The sequence below is a fragment of the Dermacentor variabilis genome, unplaced genomic scaffold (genome assembly GCF_050947875.1).
Source record: "Dermacentor variabilis isolate Ectoservices unplaced genomic scaffold, ASM5094787v1 scaffold_12, whole genome shotgun sequence".
Lineage (NCBI taxonomy): Eukaryota > Metazoa > Arthropoda > Arachnida > Ixodida > Ixodidae > Dermacentor > Dermacentor variabilis.
Window position 1 is genome coordinate 35,932,459 of NW_027460280.1, and position 27,782 is coordinate 35,960,240.

At 45.9% G+C, this 27,782-nt stretch overlaps 1 protein-coding gene across 6 annotated transcripts in view; it reads left to right on the top strand.

Annotated features, from left to right (window-relative positions):
* LOC142566134 (myosin light chain kinase, smooth muscle-like) overlaps positions 1–27,782 on the top strand; it is a 237,288-nt gene that overhangs the window by 139,517 nt on the left and 69,989 nt on the right. For 2 of the 6 annotated variants that reach the window (XM_075676941.1, XM_075676943.1), the window contains exons 2-3: positions 13,907–14,159; positions 23,388–24,050. In XM_075676941.1, the coding sequence (XP_075533056.1) occupies positions 23,842–24,050 (209 nt within the window). In that variant the 5' untranslated portion in view covers positions 13,907–14,159; positions 23,388–23,841. Of the gene's footprint in view, positions 1–5,679; positions 5,771–13,906; positions 14,160–18,485; positions 18,587–23,387; positions 24,051–27,782 lie in introns of those variants that run through there. The other 4 variants (XM_075676942.1, XM_075676944.1, XM_075676940.1 and 1 more) reach the window with 4 other exon arrangements.

Sequence of the window (27,782 nt, forward strand, 5' to 3'; positions counted from 1 at the left end):
AAGCGTACAAAGCCTCTGTACGAAGGTGAACACGCTAACGCATGGCCTGCGACGGTGAACACGCTAGCGCATAACTCGGCCTCCTATGGTTACAACGCCACTAGCCGACTGCAAGAAGCTTTACAGATGCTAGAGGCAACTAGGTGCTGCTTTGAGCTTTCTTCGCTTAATATAAATTTTAACTAGACTATAGCTGTGGCTTCGCTTTGCCTGTAGTAGCTGACGAGTCTTTGATTTATATAGCGGTCTGTTGGCGGCACCATCGACAGCCGACACAATGCGCAGGGCACGCGCTTGTACATTTCCTTTCATAAATGCACGCTGTGTGCGTCTTCATTCTATCTACTCGGTGTTGTCTGTCGAAGCCTTGCTAATTTGACATTGTACGACCGCGCAAACGCACGCACGCACGCACGCACGCACGCACACACACACACACACACACACACACACACACACACACACACACACACACACACACACACACACACACACACACACACACACACACACACACACACACACACACACACACACACACACACACACGCGCGCGCGCGCGCGCGCACGCACGCACACACGCACGCACGCACGCACGAAAGGAAAATCACATGGGACGAACGCTGCCGTTAATTGTATAGAGTATAGCGCTTGTTTTGTCGCCTGTCCGTTTCTTTTCATTAGTGCGTGCGTGTGCGCATAGGGGCAAGGGGGGCACACCGGTCACGTGGCCGGGATTTGACCCCATGACCTCCTGCAACGCCGTAACCACTAAGCCACCACGACAGGTCTCTGTTGTGTGATCACTGTGTTTATGCGTCTTACTCAACACGTGCAGTAGTATACTAGGCCGCTAGCCAGGCTATTAGTCAGGTTCTCGTTGATGTCAGAATATCTCTCTTTTTGTGTTGTGAGCCTACGCGCTAAGAGTCCCCATTTTTCATCATGGGCGGCAAAGTAAAGCCTTCTGGGAGGTGACTTCGGCTGCCAAGTTTCCTCAGAGTAATAGGGGCAGAAGTATCGAGTGCCTTCGCAACTGGATGGAAGAACCGAGATGCCACGGAAGGCAATAAAGTTTCAGGTTTAACGAGAAAGAACGTTTGGAATTAAAATTGAAGCGTGCAGCTTAGGAGTGTGGGTGTTAAGGTTAATGTAACAGCAAAGTACGGGTCTTGCGTAATTAGCAATGCAAAAGTTTTAAATTAACCGACGTGATGACGGCTATGGTGCGGCATTCACGATTAATTATATGCTAATGTGTCGCGTTCATGCGAGTGCATAAACAAGAAAAGTTTGAGGGCAGCTTTGGCACGAAAGAAGAAGCTGCAAACCACTTTTAATATACCACTGGAGAAATTCACTGAAGATAGGGGGACTGTGCTTTTGGGCAGCCCCGAACTCAACGACCAAACCCTGGTCGTCCAGAGTGCCCACGATTGGGCCGTCAAGTTCGGCTTGGCGGTCCCTACGTGGGACTAGCCGGGTGGCGCAGGGTCTTCCCTGCGTCTTCTCTGGACCGAATAAAGTCCACTCACTCACTCACTCACTCACTCACTCACTCACTCACTCACTCACTCACTCACTCACTCACTCACTCACTCACTCACTCACTCACTCAGTGTTTTTAAATAAGCAACTTAACCTAAAGTAGCAGTAACTGACTCCCAAGCAGCAGCTCACAACTATATCAAAAAGGACGCATATCAGAAACCGCACTCAAGATGCTTCAAAATCACATCGCACGAGCCTCGCTCCCCGACACCCACATCAACGGGGTTCCTGGTCATCAGGGTACGGCGGGAAATGAGGCGGCACACGCCACTACCCGCGGGCATACCTGCCAGCCGGGCTTTCCTGCCATTCCACATCAGGCCGGCCACCGACGTTGGCGACATCGTCCCAAACTGCTCGGAGCTTCTGCAACACCACAGACTCGGCAGAAGAACGTACCCTTTACCCCACAAGAACATGAGAAAAGAGGCGGGATTCATCCTCCGCCGCCTACAAACAAATACTTATGTACTATCGGGGCAGACCTGCCCAGGATGCGGCTTCAACCACCGGAGCAGGGAAAAACTATAGGCAAAACTGCATCGCTGCGCCGTCTAGTGATGGTTAGCCTGGTTCGAGATCAAGCTTGCGTCGTAGCTTGCGTGCAAGCGTGTATATACTCGCTGGCTCCTTCACGTGAGTTTCGCTTCGCCCAGGAACGTTTCGCGAGATGCTGCTATGTGGGAATCGGCTGGGAGCGTGACTTGCTTGCCATGACAAGTGCCTTGTCACCAGCGCTGCAGCACGCACAGCAGACGCTTTCAACCGATGCCGTCATAGCGGCATATCGCGCAAGGTTCGTGGGCAAAGCACAACTCGCCTTGAAGGTGCCAGCCAGTACATGCTTGCTGGTAAGCTACGACGCGCATGCGCTCATTCTTGATCTAGAACCAGGCGAACCATCGCTAGACGGCGCAGCGATGCAGTTTTCCCTAGTGTTCCTATATATTCTCCCGCAGGGAGCAGAGTTGCGCATAGGTCCGGTTTAGTGATCCAGCTCTGCAGTGGAGCCACTCCTCGCGCGCGCAGGAGGCAAATGCCGCGCGGTGTTCCATTTGCCTTTTTGTCTGCTGGTCGCGAGCTACTTGCGGCAACTGTACGCAAGCGCTGAGCAAGATGACGCTTTTCAATGCAGGCCAAGCTCGAAAGATTGGCGTAGCCGGAGAGGTGCCAACCCCCCAAAATTTTTAGTTTGTGTGTACATATATACACGCACATATACAAACACACGCACGAATGTACATATAAAGAATAGGACCCCCCTCGATCCCTCGAAATAAAATCCTGACTACGCTCGTGGCTCGAACAGCTCAAAAGTTCAAGTGCAAACGCCCATTACCTTGCAACAAAAAGCGGAGCAATTTTTTTCAGCATGCATATGAAGTTTTCTCGCAGAGGCGGAAGGCAAGAAATGTTTTCAAGGGTGTTTAAATAAATCTTCACACACGTGTGGTAGACAATTAGGTGAGCACATTTTGGCTGCCGAAACGAGACGAATAATGAATGTTGCTAACAAAACTATCGTGCCTGCAGTTACGTCAGTTAGCGTTGACCATCGTTCATCACTAAACGTCGTCACAGCAGCTGCACGTTTTCGATATATGTGATGCAGACACGTAAACTTAAACGCATTTCAAATGTTCACATGTGCACATCTTATGCAAAGCTTATTTTTACGATTCATACAGCAAACTTAACAGCTGCTTCGTAGCAGCAAATCTGCAAGTGGAAAAAGATGCAAGATGCACGAGCTTCTAGGTCAAATTTATTTCGTACAAGGGAATGGATGTGCAATGGCTAGTGGCAGCAGGGGGTGAGGGCTGGTTCTTGGAGCCTTGGGGGGCAGAATTCAAAGCCACTGGAAAGGCAACAAGTTATTAAGAGTAACAACAGGTTATTTTTATTGGACTAATCACATAAGATGACAAACTGGCAAAGCAATTTTTCACACATTGCAGGGTGTAATATGACAGCACATTTTTCTTTATCTCTTCATACTTACTCCTCAGGTTAATTTGCTATAACACAGCGCTTATTAAACGTACAAAAATAATTTCACATTCCTTACGTCATCTAAGGCTGATCGAACAAGCAACATCTTTCGCGCGGTAAATGCTGAAGCTATCGCAGCTGTCTCATAAGCGGGAGCGTGCGGTGTTTTCGCTTACTACAAAACAATGAACACCAGCACATAAATCGACTTTACATGAAAAATCAGAACGCCGACAAAAAATTTAAAAAAAAACGGAGCAGAGAAAAGCCAGGGTGCAGCGGGCAAATTATACCTGCTAGTATTTACTCTGTTCTGAACACACTTTTCTGGAGCCGCATAGTCAGAACAATCGTACAAGCAGCAACGCTAATTGAGCGAGTTGTTAACATTTTTTACCTATATGTGCTGCGCGACACAGACGTGTCATCCTTTCTTTGTACCGCGTCTGTGTCGCGCTGCACATATACACCAAAAATTGCACAAGTGAACAACCTCTCATGCCAGGCGTACGCATTTCAGCGTGTACAGGAGTGTTACTCGAGATAAATGCCGCTTTCGTGTAAACAAATCGAACTCATCTCTGTAAACAAGGTAAACGGACGTCGCATATCCTGGTCCCTTTCGGCGCCGGCCGGTCTCGTCCGTCCGCACGCCACCGCGTAAAAAACTTTGCCACCTTCCGTGCGATTTGCGCAGTTTGGTGCGTTGCAACCCGTCATACTGGAATACAAGTGTCAAAATGATCTGCTTCGTAGCACTTCACCAAAGTCATTAACTTAATATCCTCGAATACCGTACCTGCAACCCGTAGCCAATCGTTGCTACGCATGCTCGACGGTCCGCTGATTGCAATTTCGATGGCACTGACAGAAACGAGTAGGCGCCGTTTCCGTAAAGTTGGCTTCGGAGCGCGCAGTTGATCATTTGACGTCATTTTGTACCACGTGATTGCGCCCGACCAATAGCGGTGCGAGCGGCGCCGGAAAAGTTATGCGCAACTCTGCTCCCTGCGGGAGCATATACAGGAACACTAGTTTTCCCCTGCTCCGGCTGTTGGAGCCGCGTCCTGGGCAGTTTTATCGGTTCTGTCACCGATAGTACACTGAATAATCGTGCACAAACTATCCTACGCAGTACTCGTACACATGTCCCCACTGCGACGTCCCAAACACCCGGTGACACATGGTCTAGGATTGTCCGCTGCTTGGTACATCTGCATTCCCCACCTCACAAGCTCCATAAGACGACTCCAAACAGGGAAGCCCCATAGAAACATGAGAAGAGCATCCCAACTCAACGCACATACAGCCACCATACCACCGCTGAAACGTGGGAGGCCAAGCTTTCTTCTGACGACCTGGACGACCAGCGCAGTCTCGTCGCCCGGCCCAAGGATGCAGCCGAAGCCAGCGGGTTCCTGGAATGAGGAATCATCCCACCTAGGGCGAACCGGGTCCTGACTCGGATAACTGTTCCAGAAAAGTTGATTTCTCTCTCTCCCTTAAACCCAGCACGATAATGATGCAGGCGTTCTTAATGTGCGGTGCATTTCTATTCGCTAAGTGCCTACTTTTCTTTTTTGATTTTCACTTTGTTAGGCTCTTCCTCATTTCTATATGGCAAATTACTGGCTGCTTTGTTTCAGCAACTGTTGTGTCCATTTATCTGATGACTCCGTGGAGCGTTTGTGGAAACTGGATGAACAATTTCGTTGCTCGTACTGATTCGTGGAAACATTGTAACCAGTGGCGTAGCCAGAAATTTTGTTCGGGGAAAAGGGGGTCGGCTGCTGCAAAAGAAGAAAAGATAAGAAAATCTAAATAAGACCATGTGACAGCACGCCCTAGCTTGAGCCGCAACAATGTTCCTTTTTATTGTTGGGTATAGGAGGAGGAAAAAGACTCAAGGTTGAGACTCGGGGAGGGAGAAAGACAACAAGAAAAGCAGCAAGCGATTTTTGCGACACACTTCCGTATTCATTTCGGTAGCGCTAGAGTACATAGTTGAGCTGTGTGTTCGCACAGCACGTGACCCACGCGAGAAACAGCAGGTGGTCGGCGGTGAAAAGCAGGAACAGGTGTTGACCTCAGTCGAGCAGGGCGGCACCTGGCGTTTGCTGCTTAGAGTTGAGCTGCTGCAAATACCATTGATGTGCACAATGGCTCCACACACAGTAAGAGCACAAAAGACGTCCACGTGAAGTACCGTGCACACAGCTCCTGTTGGGTTTGTTTTAAATTTCATCTCCTTAACTACAAGATAAAATTGTATTTATTTATTTATTTATTTATTTATTTATTTATTTATTTTCTACGTGCAATGACCAGAAGAAAGAACTGTTCCGGCATACTGTATCTAGAACGATATGAATGCTATGAATGTCGTGGCCTGTCGCATTTTTCATCTCTTCGATACATGGTTCCGCTTATTCCGTATCGAAGAAGGCCGCAGAGTCAAATGTTCATAGCCTTCATGTTTTTGGCACTGATGGATTGCAATGTTGTACAATGGCCGTTTTCAGGGCATATGTTTATGATTATCGGGTGATGAGTTTCATTACGCGATCGCTACCGCGAAGCATGCCGGTAGTGTAGTAGTCCTTAGCGGGCGGTAGGTAACAAGCGTATTTTGTTTGTACTCTGACGAACCCACTTGACCCTCGCGATAAAAAGGCGAGTAGGCGAGAATAAAATCATTCTACAAGAACAGTGCAGTTGAGCAGACGTAGCCCCTTTCTTCTCCCTAAAATTCACCATAGTGAGCCGTTGGCATTGTCTTCGGCATTCGCCTCAGTGTTAATTGCCTTGAACCCAAGTGCTGCTGCAAAGCTGCGAGGACTACTGTCATCGTGGCGCCTACAGGGTCGCTGCACACGTGCTCGGAATTCAGTGAAGTCAGTCTACGTTTGCTACCATAGGGTGAAGTGTCCTGATGCACACGTTTCTTGACCTCATCAGTACAGACGACTTTCTTTTATTTCTGTCTTTCTTGTGTGAAGCTTTTTCTAGCGAAGTTCAATTTATTTCAGCGCACGTCGCCTCATCTAGCCGGGCAGTAACATCGTTTTATCGCTTTTTTATGGGACAGCGAGGAGCGGCGCAGCATTTCTGTTCAAAACTTTTCCGGTTAGTCTCACTATCATTTTATATCATCGAATGCGGCTACGCTCAAGAGCACGTTTGCGTTCGCGTTGTTACTCTTTGCTTCAATGACTTCATTATGTTCCCGTGAAAGGTATTAGAGTGTGAATGATATTAATCTGCAACTATAATGGACAGCCGGACTAGTTGGACATAGTTCACGCCTGAAAACGCAGAACGACAGAGGTGGAAAACGGGCGACGCTTTCCGTTCTCTCTTCTTTCGTGCTGTTTTCCGCGCTGCATTTTCAAGCATGCATAAAACTGCTTGCGGGGGCGCAGTTCATTATGCACCCGATTCTCCGCCTACTGTGGGTATACACGAGCCACAAGCATTCGGGATAACAATTTCATCGACTATGTACATTGTGCAACTTAAAATTGTACATCGTTAAGAATGGAAACACAACAGAAAAGCTCTTGAGCGCATGTGCCGACGAATATTTTTCAACTGTCTTTCGAAGATCACGTTTCCTCGATGTGAATTCTACAGAAAACGGTCTCAAAAGGCCGTACCTAACCCCATATCGTCTAAAGGTTACCGTTGTCTTCAATTGAACCTTTAACTCTATGATTTATATTTGTAGGCGTTAACTTCACCTGCGCATTCTTTTTCTTTGCGTTGTCGTTCTTTGCGCGCATGGCGCTGCACTTGATATGATTTCTTACTATGAATATTTCTTAAGATCTCACATACGAAGGTGGTAGTAGTGGCGTTGGTGCAGGTTAGTGGTTGTGTACCTATACTGACATGGTTTGCCTGATGAGCTGGGATGGCAATTTTTTTTGTGTGTGTTAGCGCATGCTACATCCAGTTTTACCTTAGATTTCTATTTCGATTCATTTCTAAAACGCGGCCCCAAGCATGTTGCTCCCAATTTCTCCACGTGGACCCTCGACACTGAAGAGTATCTAATGAAATAATTAGTCACTTAGTTAAAAGCAATCAATCAAGGCTGAGGAACAACACACTATTTGAGGGAGTAATGTAATCAGAACGCAACATAATCGCAGGTGCAATGTCCAAGTTTCTTTGAGCGAATTAACCACCATGAATGTAGACTTGTTGGGGTTAATCAGCAGATGTTCGTTACGAGATTCCTTAGATACACTACCGAGAACCGTATTACGTTTTCATGCTAAAGTAATTATACCTGTTAGTTGTAACATAGAAGTGAGACAACGGTAGCATCAACATACAAAGCCCAGTCAATCATGTTTAGATTTAAGACGATCAGTAGTGTCACAGACCAAGTAGCATGCAGCTCCTGGAGGTATTCCTCGAATAACTTTTTATTTACATGTACATAAAGAAACACCTGATACAAGCTGTTTGTTTTATTTGTATATAGTAAATAACATTTCAGCAAGGACACGTACCTGAGATGCCATAAGGTTCAAGTTTGGTGAGGAGCTCGTGATGATGAATGATGTCGAATTATTTCGTGAAGTCTAAAAACACTGAGCCTACTATTCACGTACCGTCTATCGTTTCTGCCTGCAAACGTTTAGCCGCCCAAAGAGACGAAGGAAAAAGCGAGTAGGTGACAAACGGGCGACGTTTTTTTTCTCGTTTTTTTTTAAGACGAAGTATATGGAATAAATCGTACACACGAAACAAAAAAGAGATACAAGAATCAAAGGCACGTGGTAGCTCTGGATCAGCATTGTTTTTTCTCCAACATAAACAGCCAGATATTGTTGCTTCTTTTCTGTCAGCGTCAGGGATGCCATGCTTACCGCCGCTGCTTGGATTATTAATTTAGTCATCTTGTCAAACGAGCGACTGAGAAATGCTGTATTGTCGAGACGGGGTACGTACGCACCCACAGTTGTTGCAATTTATGCACAAATGACCGGAAGCGGCGTCGTTGACGTGTTTATAGACCGACGTCACTAGCCTTCCGACTGGCATGAACCACGTTCACAACTGGTGCCGCACGCGCCACAGGGAAGATGAAATAAATCAAAATATATGCGAATTTCGCGTTCTAGCGCAGTTTGTACCTACATATGTACAGAATTCTCCTCTCAAAACTGTCACGTCGTACCATTACCTTTGCATTCATATAGCTCACAACCTGCAATGGAAATACGATGTCAAACACGCAATATCTAAAGCCAACCGCCCTCTAGGTTACTTAAAGGGACAGTTTTTTTTCCTCGCTCTGTCTTTACGCCATTTACGTCATGTACGCCATTTACGTTCATACTCAGCTGGGGTAGGCTTCACGGTTTGGGGTCCGCATCACTTCATATTAACTGAAGCAACCTAAGCCGTACACAATTACTTTGTCCGTTTTTGTTAGCAGCATCCAACGCAAATCCAACGCAAATGAAAACCACTCTTAACATCCCATTACTAGCTCTTCGCCGGATGCAAACTGATATTTCACTTTTTCATAAAATTTACTATCATAATGTACCTCTCAGCTCACTCATGACGTATCTCTTGCCATTTGCATCTGCTGTCCGACATCATCGCCATAAAGACAATGTAACACTGTCACATGCTCAAAGACATTTGTTCCCCAAACCTCTGTCGTATAGAATAACCTAGGTGCTTCAATGGTGAACATAACGTGACCCAACACTCTACAGAAGTGCTTTAGTTAACATGAACTAGTGACGTAACTTCGTTTCTTGTTGCTGTTTTGTATAAGTACCGTGTACCGTTTTGTCCGTTTTTGTTAGCAGCACCCTCATCCTTTCGGTGAAATGAAGCCATCAAATCAAATCAATCAATTATTGAATCAATCAAACTACAATCGTAGAGCTAGATAACGCAAATGACAACCACTCTTAACATACCATTACTAGCCGTTCGCCGGATGCAAACTGATATTTCATTTTTTCATAAAATTTACTATCATAATGTACCTCTCCGCTCACTCATGACGTATCTCTCGCCATTTGCATCTGCTGTCCGACATCATCGCCATAAAGACAATGTAACACTGTCACATGCTCAAAGTCATTTGTTCCCCAAACCTCTGTCGTATAGAATAACTTACGTCCTTCAATGGTGAACATAACGTGACCCAACTCTCCACAGAAGTTCTTGTTGCTGTTTTGTATAAGTACCGTGTAGCGAATCTGTCTTTTCGCTACAAAATGCGTTTTATTTACTCCGTTTATGTTTAGGTGTTTGCGCTTCTCGTATTTTTTATCATAACCTTCCAACTTTGCTTTTTTCGCAGTAATGTGTTGTTTTATATTCTATTCATGCTGCTCGCCTCTATAATGTACCTTGAGGCATAGCGTTTCATACAATAATTACTAGAGGAAGCTCTGCAACTAGTGTCTACGGGAGCTGTAATGGGGCGGTTGAGCCAGCATGGACATCATGGGAAGTACATGGATTTGCCTTAGCTTCGTCTTCCTGGCTTTAAACGGCATCATGACTTACTAAATTCGTCATTTTCAACAATGTACTTCGTAATAATTACTAAGTAAACATGATTAAAATTGTCCGACGGCAGGGTTCGAACACAGGACCTCTAGCACACACGCCCGATATTGAAACCATTACGCCACGAATAAATGCATCGGCAACAGACATATAACGCCTTTATGAATTTATCGCGGGCAAGCCAGTGCCTTAAGACGCGTGGCGCGTTTCGATTGCCCACCTGGACAAGCTGGCCCGTTGCAATTATTAGCGATTGTACGTGTTCGCAGCGTCTTCTGCATTTAGAAAAGTATTCGCAACTTCACGGCCTATAGGGGTCGCCACCTTAAATCCAATATGGCTGTCCGAGAGATTAAGAACTCGAGCAGCTGGTGCAGTGCTGCGGTCGTCTTGCTCAGTGACATGTTGTTTCGCGTCGTCATGTTCAAGTATCTCTACAGTCTACACGCCTGCTGTCGTTAGCGTGCGTAATGGCTCACATTGGGCGAGCAGAACGCAGGATTCGAAGCCTGCTTGAAGGCGAGGAAGTCCTAAACGCAGGTCATCTTGTGTGCTGCGGCATAAAAGCGTGCACGTCGACATTGGTGACTGTTGAAGGCCTTTGCATACAAACTTCGCGGCTTCGAAGCAAACCACACTAGCTGTAGTTTCAATTTCACCGCGACGGTGTTATAAAGAGGAGTGGCCGTGCTTTCGCTTTGCTATTCTATTAATTCGACCGCTTTGAACGGGTACGATGCCATTTTATACGGTGTGGTGCTCTCTGCAAGTTGTTACTTGGAGCGCTTGAATAAGCCACCATGTCGAGAAAAAAAAAATCTCCCTGGTGTTGCGCGACCCAAGTTCTTTACATCGACGGCGTGAAAAGCAGCCTTACAGCAGCGTTTTGTGAGCGAAAATTTCTTGTCTAGTTATCCCTGCCTGTGTTCACAAAGCTGCATCTTGAGCACGAGAAGTAAACAAAAACCCATATCTGACCGCTTTTGCGAGCTAATACGATAACCGCTCACCCTTGTAATTTAGTTATTGCGCTTGATGTGTGCTGTCTTCTTGTCAATAGACAGATCAAGCGATACATAGCCGATATTTACCGGCCGCGGCAATGCTCGCTTCATTCTTCCGGTTATCTTTATAAAATAATATAGACGCAAATCAGCTGAGGGTTCGCTACGCGAACACTGCACAGTAGTTTAACGTTTGTTATACTAGGATTTGTTACCTTACGAGTGCAGTCATGCACACCTGTGCGCACGTTGCAGCCGGGCATCGAAGTGGCAGACGACGACAAGCACGAGTTCCAAGTCCCTCTACGCCTGCGTCACTTTGCTTCGATGCACAAATGAGAAACTCATCTCTCTGTTCGAAAATGGTGGAATGTCAAGCCGGCGTTGCAGAGCACGAACGCATGAGCGAGAACAAGAAATTTTGAGACAGGTACAACGCTTCCCGGAGAATGTTTGCGTTCCAACGCAGCCACAAAGGCATGAGTAGCAAAAACGCAAGCGTCAATCATCCTACGACAAATTTGAGTTAATAATGTGCATTATTTCTTTCCTTGCACATAATATAGCGCTATGCCTGCATCTTTATGGAGGTGTGTCTATTCGGGATTTCAAGTGCTCGAAATCGTCACTCATCTCTCGTATTAAAAAAAAAAAGTCCTCCGGCATGAAGTGCGCATGCACTGCCAGCCTTCATCACTTCTGCGACAGCTTTGCCGATCCGCAGCTTAACAATCAATTTCTTCCTCATGGACGCAGCCGGTGGGAATGAGTGAAGGTTCACATCACCTACCGCATAACTTTTGCATGCGGCACACAGCAAATACGGTTACTTCTATGTTTGCTCATTCTGAGCACGTTAAGTGTCCTTCAGGATCCCACGGGAGCTTTGAACGCGTTAAAACATCTACCAAAAGTGAAGGAAAAGCGTAGACAACACCAACACGCTACGTGAACGGGCGGCAGCCAGCGGCGAGCATAATCTTTCGATTGTTTCCGGCCGCCGCCGCACGACTGCGCCACCGTCTGTGAAAGTTGCGAATAACTTTCTCTAAACGTTACGACAAGGAAGACATACAAAGCGTAATAAACGAATCCACAAGAACGTCTGAATTCACAAGCACGAAGATCAGACAAATCCATGTACTTCCCATCATTCCCATGGTGGCTGAACGATTGCAACGCCAGTATAGTGCCTCTAGTATATTGTAGGAAACAATATGCCTTAAGGGTATTACGTATAAATAAACGAATAAATAGTACTCTTCACACCGTTCGTTTATGCATTTACCAGCTTGCCCTATATATACACCTTGCCACATGACAAGGCAATAGAACAAACCTCGTTCCCTGGGCCGTCAACCAAACGCCGGCGATGCTGCCTAGAGCAAGCGACCGACGCCATTTTTTATCCCTTGTTTACACGACTGCAAAGAGCCCGCCGGCATTCAGGAGCACGTGGATGCCTGCTTTGTTACTTATCTTTTTGAGGTTCTGCGAAATGCGGTGCAAGCACGGTACGCATGTTACTATTTTTCGCTTTTCAGCACGTGCCGTTTCATTCCGTACTCCCACCATGCACCACTTCCGCGTGCTTTGCGCCGCCAAAGTCAGTAATGGTACAGGATACCCCGCCTGGACTAGTCTGTTAACCTGGCCGAGCAGTCTAACTTCAACCCTTTGCTCACAAGGTTTTTTTATGCCATTCTCAAGATATGAAAAAAATAACCACGAGTTTTACCAACATATCATGGGCGGAACCTAAAGGAAGCGCAGGTCTTTTGCCCCTCGGCTTGCACCCTTAGCGGATATGACGGGTGGTATAAAATGCAGCCCTAAATCTAAAGATCTGATGATGCCATCAACAGGGAAATCTGTTGTGTGTTCATGCGTGAAATCTGAAGGAGCAGAGCACTCTGAAAACATCATTGCGGTCTTTAAATCCAGTGAATGAAGGTCAGCGGTGTCAGTATTTCAAAGCAACTATAAATTAATCAACAGACCCGAAAACCGCGTCAATTCCCGAATGGACGTCCATCAGTTGTCCTGTCATTCATAGACAAATATATATCAGTTAAACAATGAGCAATACAAGAGCCGATACAAACACCTTCCTTTTATGCTGCAATGTTGCCATCCTGCGCCTCAAATGTATAGTTATGATAAAAGGAAAGAAACTCTAAAGATCTGTCGCAGGACAGACCCAACTCATCCGGAAAAGATACTGCTCCTAGTCTATCAATGATTTCATTGACGGATTTCATCAAGTCGTTGTGTGGTATCGAATAAAACAGATCTTTAATCTCAACAAAGAAGGCAGTAAGTTTACCGCCTTGCCTGCTCAGACTTCTGGACAACAAGATGATAATCACACAATAAGAACTTCAAGTTGGCCTGCAAAACCCATGCGACACATTTTGGCCATTTACCATGTTCAGAGACAATGACAGGGAAGAGGTAATTAGGCTTGTGCGTTTTTGCTGTAAAATCATTTCCAAGCAGCCCTTTTCACTATAGTCTTACCATTCTAGAAAGCTTATCTAAAATAACTGATAACTTTTGCGGATCTTTTTTGCACTGCTCTGAACCTTCATAAGCAATAATTGTTTGCAAATGCGAAACGCTGAGAAAACGGCGTCAGATGTCTTCGCGTCAAAAAAAAAAAATTAAAGTAATAAAACAATGTCCATCTGTGCCCCCTACTCGCCTGTCCTTGGCCTGTTTGCGCTGCTGAACGTTCACCATGGTCCAGAACCAACTAGCCTATACGCACAAGTTTGCATAACGAAGTTCTCTGTGTGCCCATGCAGGAACTGGTGTCAGCAATGACGGCTAGAAGACGCTGTCCTGGTCGCGGCATGTAAGGTCCTGTGCTTCGCTCCACCTCGGCTGCTGAGAAGGCACTTGAGCTCACCTGCCCGAAGAGTCCCTTGGGCCACGAATCACTGCCCGCACGGTGCTGGCGAACACACAACCCTGGCCGGCGTCTTCGCCGGCGTGCTCCGAAAGCAGAGTGGCCGCGCGAAAGTCGTGCTGTCCTGCACTCCCTTCTCGGTGCGTTTGGTGAGTGCACAACCTGCAGCGAGGATTGTGCGCAGGGCTGGGCGAAGATACTTTGCAAGTGTATCATGATACGATACAAGATGCTCGCGCAACAAGTATTTGAGGTACAGATACAAGATACTACCGCAGTTATTGCATTCGATACGAGACTTTCTACTTGCATCTTAAGTTACTTCGATACATTGGCAAATTTGTTATTATAGACCTACATAATGTAGCAGCAAACGCGTATGGACAAAAATGTTTGCTTGGAAATTTCTGAACGCCGACCAACCTTGTTTCATTTGAATGAAATGTCTGTTAGTATCTCAAAACATTTTGATTTCTTGCTGGAAGTATAATATTTTAATTCCGAAACAATTTATTATGGTTGCTTGGCTACCTAGCATGAAAGCTCGTTACACGCTGCGCTCTCAATGGTTTTTGCTTGTGGCTTTTGTAATTGATGGGAGTCGCTCGTCTGCTTGCCGACCAGCTAGCGGGTCACCATCTAATTACAAGAACGTCAATAAGAAGCCTCTGCACGGTGTCGCGAATACCGCTGTGCATCGCTTACGAATGTAACGTAGTCCGAAAAATTGCTTTTGGTGCTTGCGAGCAACAATCACGGGCACAAAATGGCCGCCTTAAGCTTCAAGTCTCCCGGAAGCAGCGCCATCCACGCTTTGGTTCACAACAGTCAAACTTACATCCACGCGATCCTTCAAATCGCTGTTGTGTTAATGTTCCTAGACGCACGGCAACCCCATTCTTCCATTCTTCAGAATTCGTAACAAAGCACCACGCAAGAGAAACTTCATAGCGGCACTAGCGGCAGCAGAATTTGCGCGAGTGACACCGCATGCATTGGCGTACGCAGCACAGTACGGTAGCTACGAGCAAGTGTCATGGCAGCGACCCAACTAAACATTATGCGTGGCTCTGCCATCACGAGCACCAGAGACCAGCGGAGCTGGGGGAAGGCCAGTAAAGTACTGCCAAACCGCACACTTAGTCTAACTTTTGCTGAGCTTCCGCCAGCTCCGCTGGTCTGTGGTGTTTGCGATAGCAGAGCCACGCATAATTTTTCCCACTGTGAGAAAGAGGACCGCCGAAGCAAGCGCGCGGGTTTTTATCGGAGAGCAATGACCTCACACCACCTGTGTCCGCGCCTCGCCGCTCCTTCTCTCCCGCTAGGCTCCACCCACCCTCGCCGCGTCGCTATGCTGCGCGATGCTATTTTTATACTCTGCTTTCGCTCTCTCTCTAAGCTCTCTCACCCCCAGCTCGACGAAGCTGCGGACGTCAAGAGAAACCCAGCGAGGTTCTAACAGCTCCACTGTAAAATACAAATCAAGAAAAGAAGAGGTCGGCGGTGCGCAGAAGTTCGTGCGCTTGTTTTTGTCGAGACGGTGTGAGTGCCACCACATGACTATGCTCCACCAATAGGCATGCGCAGACCTCAGCGCCTGCCCTCACTGTAGAGCTCTGGCGGAAAGATAAAAGAATGCAGCTGCCTTTAGTTTTATTCAAGCAGCTTAGTGGCACCAGTATCTGCATTAAAAGTGGAGGTCAGCCAAGGTTTATCGTTTCGCACGGCTATGTTGCGATAACATAATCTTGTATCCTAAGATACACGATGCATTCTTTCATATATCGGAAATACAGATACTGGTACACGTCTTGCCAGACGTATCATGATACAGATACAAGATACCCAAAGAGTACTTAAGATAGTATCTAAGATACATGTATCTTCGATACTGCCCAGCACTGGTTGTCCGTTTAAAACGAAAATAACGCACACCTAGGAAATCGAAAGATGGTGCTGTTGCCATACGAGTTTTAATTAAGCGTTCTTGTAATGTAGTTATACAATATTAAATAGTTCAATAATAAATTCACTTAATTGACCCCCAGAATGCAGCTCTGTGACTCTATATGAACAGTTATATTGTCTACGTGCGTTTCTGTGGGCGTATTTGTTGTTACAAGTGTCTGTGTTCAAGGTGTGTCACTTTATCTAGTCAACAACTGGAGTAAAAGCTAGTGCGTTCATCAGGCTAAGATATCTAAAATCCGCTTCTCTCACTCCAACATATTCTTGTGCTTCATGGAAGAAGAATGAACAGCGGCAAAAGAGAGTGAGATAGAGATAAAGGAAAAGGAAAGATATGGAGCTTGCCCTGTAACGGTGCAGGGGGAAAGGGGTGCGAAAGATTACAGAAAAAGAAGACACGAAAAAAATTGGCTGACGATTACGACACCCCCTAATGCATAATTTGAGCGCAGCTCAGTACGCGTTTTCCTTTCGCGATATATTGAGGCATCGCACCGATCACCGCACCGACTGGCAGAGTCACGACTCGCGGCGCTATTGTATAGACCGGCCACACAGTTGCTAGTTCCCGGCACGTGCAGCTTATGCAACCGTTATCTTTACCGGGAAACGCTTGCGGCGATCGCTATGCGCGATGGCGAGCTTCCTGGTTCTTCTTGCTTTATTTCCCCCGCACGGCTGGTGCCGCAGATGCGTGGACGTGAACGCCATCTGGTGGTGCTTCAAGGTGGCTTCCTCCACTTTCCTCCTCGCGCTCTTTTTGCTTTCGCCCTCTGTCATCCGCCGCTGTGCTCCGCGTTCGCTCTTTCATCGTTGGCTGTGCTCGTTCGCTCGGTTACGCCGAGAGAGGACTAGGCACGCCGACGCTCAACGCTGGAATGGGCGCCTAAGAGCTGTGTTCTGAATAAACTGACTCGCCATCCCGGCCCTGCGAAAGTCGATTGCTAGCGAAGCTGTTGCAAAGTCATCACTACACCTGCTGAGGGTGGTATGCAGTGCTTTATTGATGGTTCGGATGCCTGTTTTGAGCTTATTGCTTTATTAAAACGTATGCTGTTCTAGTTTGTCGTATGGGTGATTTCAATGAATGTATGCACATTTCGTTTCACTTTGCTGAGCGCTTGTAGCCTGTGCCACTGCGGAGCCATTGGATTTCTTTTTGCTTACGGGGGTATCAGCCATTGCTGATGTAGACAGGTGCTTGCAATTCAGCTTGTTCTTTATTGAAACGTACGCTGTTCTGTACGTTGTATGCGTGATTCTAATGAATGCATACGCTGTTCGTTTCACTTTGCCGAGTGCTCGTAGACTCTGCATTACGAGGGGAGGAGCCATATCATTTTTGCTTGTTACTGATGATAACTTTTGATGATGTTTTTTGTTCACGGGCGGACACAAAAAATGCCGACCACCGAGAGGCCAACAGCTTCGCCGTAAAACAATACAGAACGTTCTATGTGATCGCTGTCATACAGTCTGCGAAGGCGTTACATATTCATACACAGTGTCAACGTCCCACTAATACATTCTACATCACGCAGCGCACAGTCACAACAGCGGCAAATGTAGACTCTAAGAGCAGTGACATGAAGCTTTGAGCTTGCATTTTATTGCTCAAAAGGCGAACGGTGCCTCCCAAGTCGCAAAAATTGCCAAGCTCGCTCGAAACGATTTGTCGGGTCAATATTTTTTGTTTCGCTTGCTTTGGTTTTGCTGTCTAGTGGCTGTACATTTATGTCTGCATGCACGTGTGCTACGAAGCACGTAGTATAATAGCGTCAACGCGCAAATACGCTTGGTTTACTGCTGTGCCTTTCAATCCGACGATAGCATTCTCCAGCTTTGGTACGAGAGATCTCGAAACTTAAACGTAGAGACTGCATTTTGCTGACTTGTCACGCTTGGACTGTCGCCCCCCCCCTCATTTCTTCTTGTGGTTATCGCAGGAATTCACACAGTTATTTCTGCAAATAAGTACAAGGAAATGTTTCCTGCTTCTTATACTGCAAGTTTCAGCGCGCCCCAGTCCACTTAGAAAGATAAATGGCGGCTTAACCATTTTCACGCAAAAATATTCCGCACAAATGCAAGTGATAAAATAAGAACTTAAATGCATGTGTATCATCACATCCTGCTTTTGTCATCCAGTCTCTTCTTATGTCCGTATACAAATTTTTGCTCTGTTTTCCCACCATGAATCCATACCAACTCTTTCAGCTGTCAGTATGAGTAAGTTCCATCTATTAACTTTGCTGAAAGCGCTTAGGTCGACGTATACCTCCTGCTGCTGCGACAACGCGCTCGACGAAAAAGCTGACAAATTATGGACCCTGCAGCGCAGGGACAGAGCGTGTCTTACGCAAGCTAGCATCGCGAAAGAAGAGGCTGTCTGTCCTCGAGAAAGAGAGTACTAATTTTCATTCCGCGTCTCCCCCGTGGCGCACCAACTGGTTCTGGTTTTGCGTCGCGTGTAAACGGCTGCGCTCACACCACGTGTTGGGCGTGCCGGCGCGTTTCCTCACCGGCTATAGTCCCGCTGGGATTTGGTTAGTACAGTCAGCAAGCCTAGCGCCTTCGGAACCGTGCAGGATAGCTACCGGGCTGGAACGTAAGCTGAGCTCTCACCGCAAGTATTCACTTTTTTTTTGTTTGCGCCGCTAGTCGAAATAACGTACGCAGCACTGCTTTGCCTTAAAAAATAGGCCTCCTTTGATCTGATTTATTATGACTAAAACGTCACTCGACTAAAGAAGTCGTCGCGCCGTGGCAGGAAAGCTGCCACGACGCGCGTGCCGCACCATAACTAAGTATTATACTGCTGCTACCTCTAGAGGAGATTGACGTGCGTTGTTCTTTTTTTTTTTATTCTGTACTCTACGGTCGGATCTCCAGGAAACTTGGGGTGTCAATTGCGCAGGAAACTACGATTATATGCGGTAGCCTCTAATATGCTATTTGCTGCAACGAGGATGATATACCGCTCTGTTGAAAGAACAATTTATATACTTCGGCATGACAAAGCTGATGCTAAATGCTTCTTGTACAAGATAGAAAAGACTGACTGCGCTGCTTCATTTTATTTATGCTGCTGATTAAGACAGAGCACGTTCTGTTACACTGTAAGAGTTATGCAGATCCAACGCACAGCTCATCGAATTTACGATGTTTTATGTTTGTTGGGGGAAGAATGTTGATGAGAGATAGTGAAAGAGAGAAATGACCACTTTGTTAAAAATTAAAAAGGGACTCAGTAGAGACCCTAAGTCCAGGGCCTCGCAGGTACAGTTGTCCAACGCAGTGTTGACGAACTCTACCAAGTGTTCGCGTCGGCAGGATGATGGCCTATGTCAGCCCGCGAATATGCGCAACATTGCCGCGTGAGTGGCCGCTCGAGGCACGTTGCGTGCATACGCGTGCTTCGTTCAGGTTCGGAAAAACACGTTTATGTATTGAGCAAGAGAAAGCTGTATCGGGAGTTTTTCATGTTGATCTACAATTGTATAAGGGGCACTTTTCATGTAATTGTAATATTTGCGAAGATTATAATTAATGACGACTAATTATGTAATTAGGCGGAATGAAAAAAAATAATATGAGTATCTCCAAGCGACGGCAAACAACATTACCTTGATTCTGTCCAGCTACGAGGCATTTGCATATATTAAAATGTTGTTGCATGATTGTGGGGACACCCTGTAAAGTTGGAGCATCCAGTAGCAGATACTCAGTTGAATAATAAAGGGTTAACCCACATATACTTGAACATTAATATAAACTATAGATAATATAAACTATATATAACTTGACAATTAGGATAAAGAAGGCAGTTCAATACCATGCCCCATTCTTTTAGGGTGCTTGTGTGTTTTGGACATATATATGAGTGGACAAATATATGTGAAGGTTCTATATCGGAATGTATTTCTTCATTGCGTAGAACAGAGTAACGCCTACTGGCACTAACTTACAGGTCAACTTTTAGCGCTATATAAGTCCTCCATTCGGAGACGTACGTGCTTACACCAAATTCGGGAGAGAAGGCAAAGGCAGCTTCGCTTAAAATATGATATTCACGTAAGATGTGGTCAGCAAGGCCACATATCCCGGATAGATGGCCAGTATGATTACTAAAAGTATTGCATGCATGGTCATCGTGACACAGTGCGGCAGGCGCATTAGTACTGTTTCCTGAAACAACTACCAATAACTAGAGGTTACTAAATCTCATTACTGTATTTTTCATCTATGTACTTCTTTTCTCCTGGAATCACATATATAATCTTGTCTCCTTGTTTCCGTGGCTCTTGTTTTCGTGCTACCGCATTTTTGTGCTTGCGAATGTGAGCCTTCGTGAGGTAACTCATCTGCAACTACCCAGGGACATTTGTATATTGTGAACTTTAGAAGTGATGTCACCGAATTGTACTTTTCCTTTCGCTGGAAAAACTAGCAGCGTTAACCAGCGCCGCCGAGATGCGCAAATATCGTAAACAAAGCTAATAAAAGAGGCTGCGGAGTCCTGCCTTCTATGTAAACATTTTAATCTGTGGCCATATGCCTTTATTTTTTTCTTCTTGTTTTTATTTAGCAATTTTGTTCAACACCCGTCTACTTTCAGTGTGAAGGTCATTTTGGGTCAAAACGTTATACTGATATCTCGCTTAGTAGTGTGGTTTGCCGGGTGAGTTGGTGTATGGTGACAGTCCAGGGGGCTCCAGGAAGTACAGACGCGAACACAAGTACGAATATCGCTTTATCCTGCGATTGATTTGCAAGGCTTGAGAGCGGGCTGGTTGATTTCTCATAATGAGTAGAATTAAAGCACAAGAGGAAGCGGACGATCAATATTGGCCCACAGTGTCTCAGCCCTGTAATTGATCTGTTAAATTATGGGTTTTTACACGTCAAAACTACGATCTTATTATGATGCACGCCGTAGTGGGAGACTCCGGATTAACTTTGACCACCAGAGATCCTTTAACGTGCACCCAATGCACGGTACACGAGCCTCTTTGCATATAACACCCGATGGATATGCGGCCGCTGTGGCCGGGATTTGATCCCGCCACCTCGTACTTAGCAGCGCAGCGCCATAGCCGCTAAGCAACCACGGCCTTGCAATGTCCAAGCTGTCATATATGCCACGCTGAGTTTGATGCTTCAAAATGCTGATTGAAGCTTGGAATACCTAATGCGAGGACCATAGTTGCATTATTGATATGCTGGAGTAATTTTTCAGCTGTGAATGGTTTAGCTAACCTAACGCTAATTGATTAATTGAGCAATTAAGCTATAACAGAAAAATATTAATTTCTTTTTCTTTTCTACAAACGCACTCTCCATGGCCGCAAATAAATTTCAAGAATCTATTCCAATTTAGCTGGAATGTGGAACTGTGTTTGAGCATTACCGGAACAAAAACCGCCGTGTGCAATAACATCAATAATGAACTAATGCGCGAGATTCTATGGTACGTTTTGCGTTCCGAAGAGGCTAAGGGAATTTTGTGCCATAGTATTCCTCACTTAAGACTTTGAAAATGAAGATGGTTGTTTAGGGCACAAGACATTATAAAGTCTGATCTCGTTCTTTTATGCTCCACTTGTGGTTAGAATGCATGATTTAGATTTGATTGTAGTTTCAAGAAGAAGCACCAACTTAAGGACAACTCATACGCCCCGCACTTTAAGTCAGAAAAAGAAATTATGGTATTGTATCCAATACAGCACCAAAGGGCAGAATCTTTATAATAACAATTCTGTTGCATGCCTGAATCATTTCACCAGAAAACTATGGCACTAAGCGAACACGACGAAATGATGGAGAGGGCTTCGAGCAGGAAGATGAGTAAGCGGGTGGGGTCTGGAGAACACGAAACGGACGACACAGGCCTCGTGGCATCAGTTTTGCGTTCTCGTGTCCATTGCCTTTCGCACGCTGCTAATCCAATCACATCTGGTCTTACACCTTTTCGTTGGGTATTGTCACTTGGCGGGCGAGTATGCTAAGAAGTGGGCGTCCACAAGCACGTGCAGTGGCAGTGAATATGCTCTGCCCCCCCAGGGCCTTTTCTATTTCTACGTCATGCATTTTTTTCAAGTATAGCCTGTTCACATAGCGTAACATGGTTTTTCAAGTGGATTATTTGAAGAGGCGAACATTACTTGTATGAAAATTGCTGTCGGTGTTGTTTATCAAATGCGATAGTGTGGGAATCTTGATTACTAAAGACCCCGCTATACCAAATTGTCGCTAAAGATAACCGAAAAGAACGCTAAGTAAAGAATCGTGATGGTCAGGTAGCTAGTTCGCAAATTACTGTTTAAATAAAAATCATTCACTTTAACGTGAGTGTTGAAATTGTGGAATTCAAGCGTAGAAGTAGTGAAATATCTGGCGTAGAAATCCTGCGGCTACAGCGCAGCTTACGCGATACTCGCCTCTGCAATGGGGTTCGAAGCCGCTCTTCTTAAGTTTCCTTGAAACCTCCCTCGTGCACTCAGGTCGCGGCTAATTTCAACGCCAATGAATTATTGAGCAGATATTGGGACAGATATCTGGAAACTGGTGTTAGTTCAAAATTTCTGCAAAGCAAATGTAGATTGAATAGTGTTTCGCCTGTGTCGCGCTGAAAAAGAGGACTAGCAAAGTGAAATGAAGAGTTAAAAGTTAAAAATGAAATTACGGGGTTTTACGTGCCAAAACCACTTTCTGGTTATGAGGCACGCCGTAGTGGGGGACTCCGGAAATTTTGACCACCTGGGCTTCTTTAACGTGCACCTAAATCTAAGTACACGGGTTTTTTTCACCCCCATGAAAATGCGGCCGCCGTGGCCGGGATTCGATGCCGCGACCTCGTGCTCAGCAGCCCAACACCATAGCCGCTGAGCAACCATGGCGGGTAAGAGTTCGAAGTTTTGTGTCACCAGCCAGTGGCTGCCGGTGCCATGATTCAAGAGTTCCGCCTTCCGTGTTGGTCGTGATGCTTTAGCCTGCGTGCAAGACTAGTGCCTGCTTCTGCCTCCCAACAATATTATCCAGCTTAATTTCGGAAGTTGCAATATGTGTCCAGAAATTATTTATTAAATTGTTATTTAGCGATGAAATGTGAACTAGCCAACTGGAATATCGGCTGCTGCTGTGGTGCTGATTGACTGAGCTGGGTCACCAGCCACAGATAAACAGGGGCCCACAACTTGTTTTTTTTTTGCTCGCCGGTTCAGCTCCAGCCAATCTACGACGGCCGAAATGGGCAGTTCGCTATAGGTGGGCATTTACCGTACATTCCCCCCCCCCTTTCAGTATGCCTGCTCAAGCATTTTAGAGGTACACTTGATGCAGTTTGCTCGAACTCGAAAGGGCTTCGTGACTTGTGACGATGACACGCTTCTCTGCTCCATTGGAAACAGGTGCACGGACGTGTCGTCTCTTCTGCAGACATCGGCGGAGACGTGCCCGCTTTGCCAGCCTGCGCACTATCCTCTCCCTCCCGAGGTGCCCGCGTCACTGGCGAGTGCGCAGGGAACCTCTGCCAAGCCCGGCGAAAACAGCCGTCCGGGTGCTGGCGAAATCGCAGATCCGTCATCGCATGATCTCGACCGGGTTCCACATCACGCGCTGCCATCTCCGACCCAGGAACGGAGAGTCGCGACCTTGAAGTGCGATGACGCCGATGTATCCCGAACCTGCTCTGAGGACCAAGACAGCTCTGCAACCTTACTCCAGTCCACTGGGTCGGCAGCGACTGCATCCCGTTTTAGTGATAGCTACTGCCTGGACTCTGTCAACGCTCGCCAGAACGGCGGCAAACTTGGGCCCATCTGTAACACGTCCCCTGACACCACAGAAACGCTCGATCTGGCGATGGTGCCCTCCGGCCAGCCGTCGCAGGTCATCGTCCTGCAGGAATGTGATGGACCTCATACCGTAGCTTACCCTCATACGTCCGAATCATCGCATCAGGTTAACAAAGACCCGCATGCTCTTCATAAAGGAGACGTCCAACAGACTAAAGCTCTGCCGAAAACTGCAGAGCATCAGGCCGATCTCGGAACAGACGAAGGCCCCGTGAGGTGAGTACCTTAAATTCTAGGCGATTGCAACAGAAGGTATTCGTCGACGACGCTCTGGCCTTCCTTGACCGCATTCAATGCAATTTCTCCACGACTGAAGGCTGTAATAAGTCTAATGATAGAGCACTAATTATATGCTGCGTGTCAGATGATTAGCTATCGTCTTAGCTGCGCAAAACGTGTAAAATAATAGGCGCTTGGCGAACACCCGATAATTAAATCCATGCTGAGCACTTCTGCTATGAAAGTTCCTTTCTTTTCCTTAATGGAAACAAAATTTTAAAAGTTTGCGAATTCCTTCAGTATTCCTTGTGAGAAAACCACCAAATTTGTTCACTGTTAGTACAGGGGAAAACTAACAAAACGCTGTCGTGCTTTCCTTATTGATCATGTTTACAACTTATTCCCCTGCTTTCTAACAGTCCTATAGTTTATATTCTTTATTGGCATGTACTACATGACGCTTGAATATACGACACACGAGACACTTCAATAAGTTTTACGTATACATCTACGTTTACGGGGAAAAAAAGCAAAAAAAAACCCCGAAAAGCTACTGCAAAATAATGAGAAGAAAACTTGGGCTCCAATCCACGTTGTGTTGGTGGTTGGATAGCGAAGCTGTAAACGACACCTAGAACTATTACCCATTGCGAAGTCGCTTGAAATTATTCACATGGCGACGTTCACATGCACTTTACGTATTTATTAGCCAAAGATGTTTCAATTGCCTGCGACTTGGTTTGCGCCGCTACTTCGTGCACCCACAAAGAGTGGAACAGAGAGAAGAGAAATGCCCTTAACCTGGAACCACAGTCTATCACACGCGGAGCAACTAAATACAAATCCTGCGTCGAGAAATTTCTTCTGAGATTTAGAATTTGCATTGTACTTCCGTCGCTCGGTCGTGTTTGCGGCTTCACGACATTCATCATCATCCGGCCGCGCGTGGTCCACGCTCGCGCTGAGCGTCCTTGAAACGGTGTTCATCCCTGGCACGAGCACGAGGCCGTTGTTCACATTCTCATCTCTGGTCGCTTCACCGCTCCTCGCATGCACGCTGTTCTTCAGGAGTCCTCACTATACGTGGACTTCCCATAGCACTGTCAAAACACCATATCTATTATATGTATATGTGTAATGCAGTGACGTCCTGTGTTACACACTGTGCTGTCACAAGCCTGCATTTTATATTTGATATGGGTATTGAAGTCACACCCCCTGTTACAAGCGGATGTGGTTATCAATCACCCTGTGCTTCCTATTGTTATCTATCTTGTTCCCACGATACGTGTTTTATGCTTTTCTTTATCCGAACGACCTATGCGGTATTCACCGTATGTGTGATTCGGAAGGATATGCACACCTTTCGCTTCAATTTTAGGCTACCACTGGGCTACACCCAGGATCGGCCCACGAAAGAGGTTATTTTTGCCCACGCACACGACAAGTGCATTGGGGGATAGAGGTATACAGCTTCACTGTAAAATACTGGTCAATTTGGTGCAAATTTTCGAAGCTTCCTCGTTTCCAAGAGTCCCTCATTTTCAAGCAGTTGTACTTTGTATTACTTGTGTTTTATATGACATTCTAACAGCCAGAAATAATACGGTGGCAGTGATGATTAGATAATCCCCATTGGAAACTGAGATTTAGATATCCCCGTTTCAATGCGGTTACTCTGTGTCTGTGTTTGAGTCTGTTTTAATCTTGAAGCATTTGTATTCATTACGCTAGGTTATTAAAATTATTGCATTCGCTTCGTAGCGTGTTTTCTTTTCTTTGCGCCAGCAGACTTCAAGTTGTTCATCACTAGTCTCCAACGCAGACGAATTTACGTTTACTCTGCTGCTCTTAAAACCCGGAACAAAAAGTACTGGCACAAAACGAAGATGCGTATACTAGTCCGCTACTTGAAGTCCACCGGTTCAAGAGACCACTTATGAAGTCCATGCGGATCATCCCACGTGCACTCAGTGCTCGCTCTCACCCTCTTTTCCTCCTTATATTCTCCCTTTCTTTACCGCCAGTGTAGGGTAGCAAACCGTGTGCTCGTCTGGTTGACCTCCCTGTCTTTCATCTCTCTCTCTCTCTCTATACACACACACACACACACATATATATATATATATATATATATATATATATATATATATATATATATATATATATATATATATATATATATATACGCCATGCAAGAACAATCCCAGATGCCAACATCGAACGTCTTTGACGGCCGCGAGCTGGAAACACGTGTAGGCGTTTAGCGATCTCTATAGATATTCGTTTAGCGAATATCTATAATCACGCAAGGACGGAAAATTGCTCGACTTAGTCAATTATATGTTTCTAGTCTCACGTTACGCATGCAGTGAACTGTTTTGTTGGCGTCTTTGTTTATTGATTGATTGATTGATTCATTCATTCATTCATTCATTCATTCATTCATTCATTCATTATATGCTTTATTTGTATGTATGCTTCTAAATAACGAGTACGTACAGAGCTACTTATCATACACGCGTACCTTCCTGTCATCACATGTGCGAGCTATGAACCTGCGCAGACATGAGGAGCACGTGCCGTTATAATGCACAATCGGGTCGTATGGATAAGTACGTTTATTTCTCTGTATATACGAGATGATTCTTCTGCTGACCTTACATGTGCTCTGTGTACGCAAGAACAGCGCAAGAAACTTAAACGTGTGATCCGACGGTCCGATGTTTGTGGCAGTCCGGCAGCAATGATGACGCCTTACCTTGTGAGATGTATAGTGTCGAAAAGCTTTCCGCCACGTCCGGCAAACTGCCACAGACAAGAAAAAAGAAAGAATCATACGAACAATAAGATTCGTCAATTGGCATCGAACCCGCTAGCAAGCGTATATATTACTGCAATGCTAACAAAGCAGCCGACTTGGTACTGTATGTGTGCTTGTAATAGTAACCACTGACTACAAACTGCTTAGCTTACTGCCGCTTGATTTTTGCTGATTTCGGCGTTTCTAAAAAGAAATTTTCGCACGCTTTACGTACGTTCTACTCTGACATTTAATCTATGAGATATTAAACACAAACAGCCACTGCGTGTTTCGTTAGAAAGCGAATCCTCAGTCGTGTTGGCAGTGATTACCATGGAAGTGAGGTATTGTACGCGTGTTTTCGGTCACGTTTGCGCAGGACCCCATGTGTGCAGCATTACCTACCTTAAGTACACGAAGCAGCATCAAAGAGGAAGTGCGCGTATTCTACTGACACAGCCGAAAATGCTTTGAATCGTATCCAGAACGATGGCGTCTAACATGACGCTGTAACTCGCGCAACAAATTTTCGAGCTTTTATTAGTGATTTTCCTAGGAATATGACTAAAACACTCTCCTAAAGAAGCGTCAAGAAAGAACCGCTTTGGGCGAAAAAAGCAAACGGCATGGCAAGCGTCCCTCGCGCCTGTTCGCCAACGAAAACCGAGGGCGACTTTAAGAGCGCTCGGCGGAGCTGCCTGTATACGGAAAAGAGTTGCGCTTCCCGTCTTTCGCTGGTTAACGATTGTGTTAATTTGTGGATTATAGTTTCCACTTTGACGTCTTGGTAATTGTGAAATGCTGCAACACGAACAGATTTCCCCTCTTCGCTTATCGGTAGCAAAGCGTAATTACAGTATAGCTATATTTGCGATAAGCACGCGCTGTCAAAGCATCGCGTCAAGGGGCGCCGAATGGAATGCCCT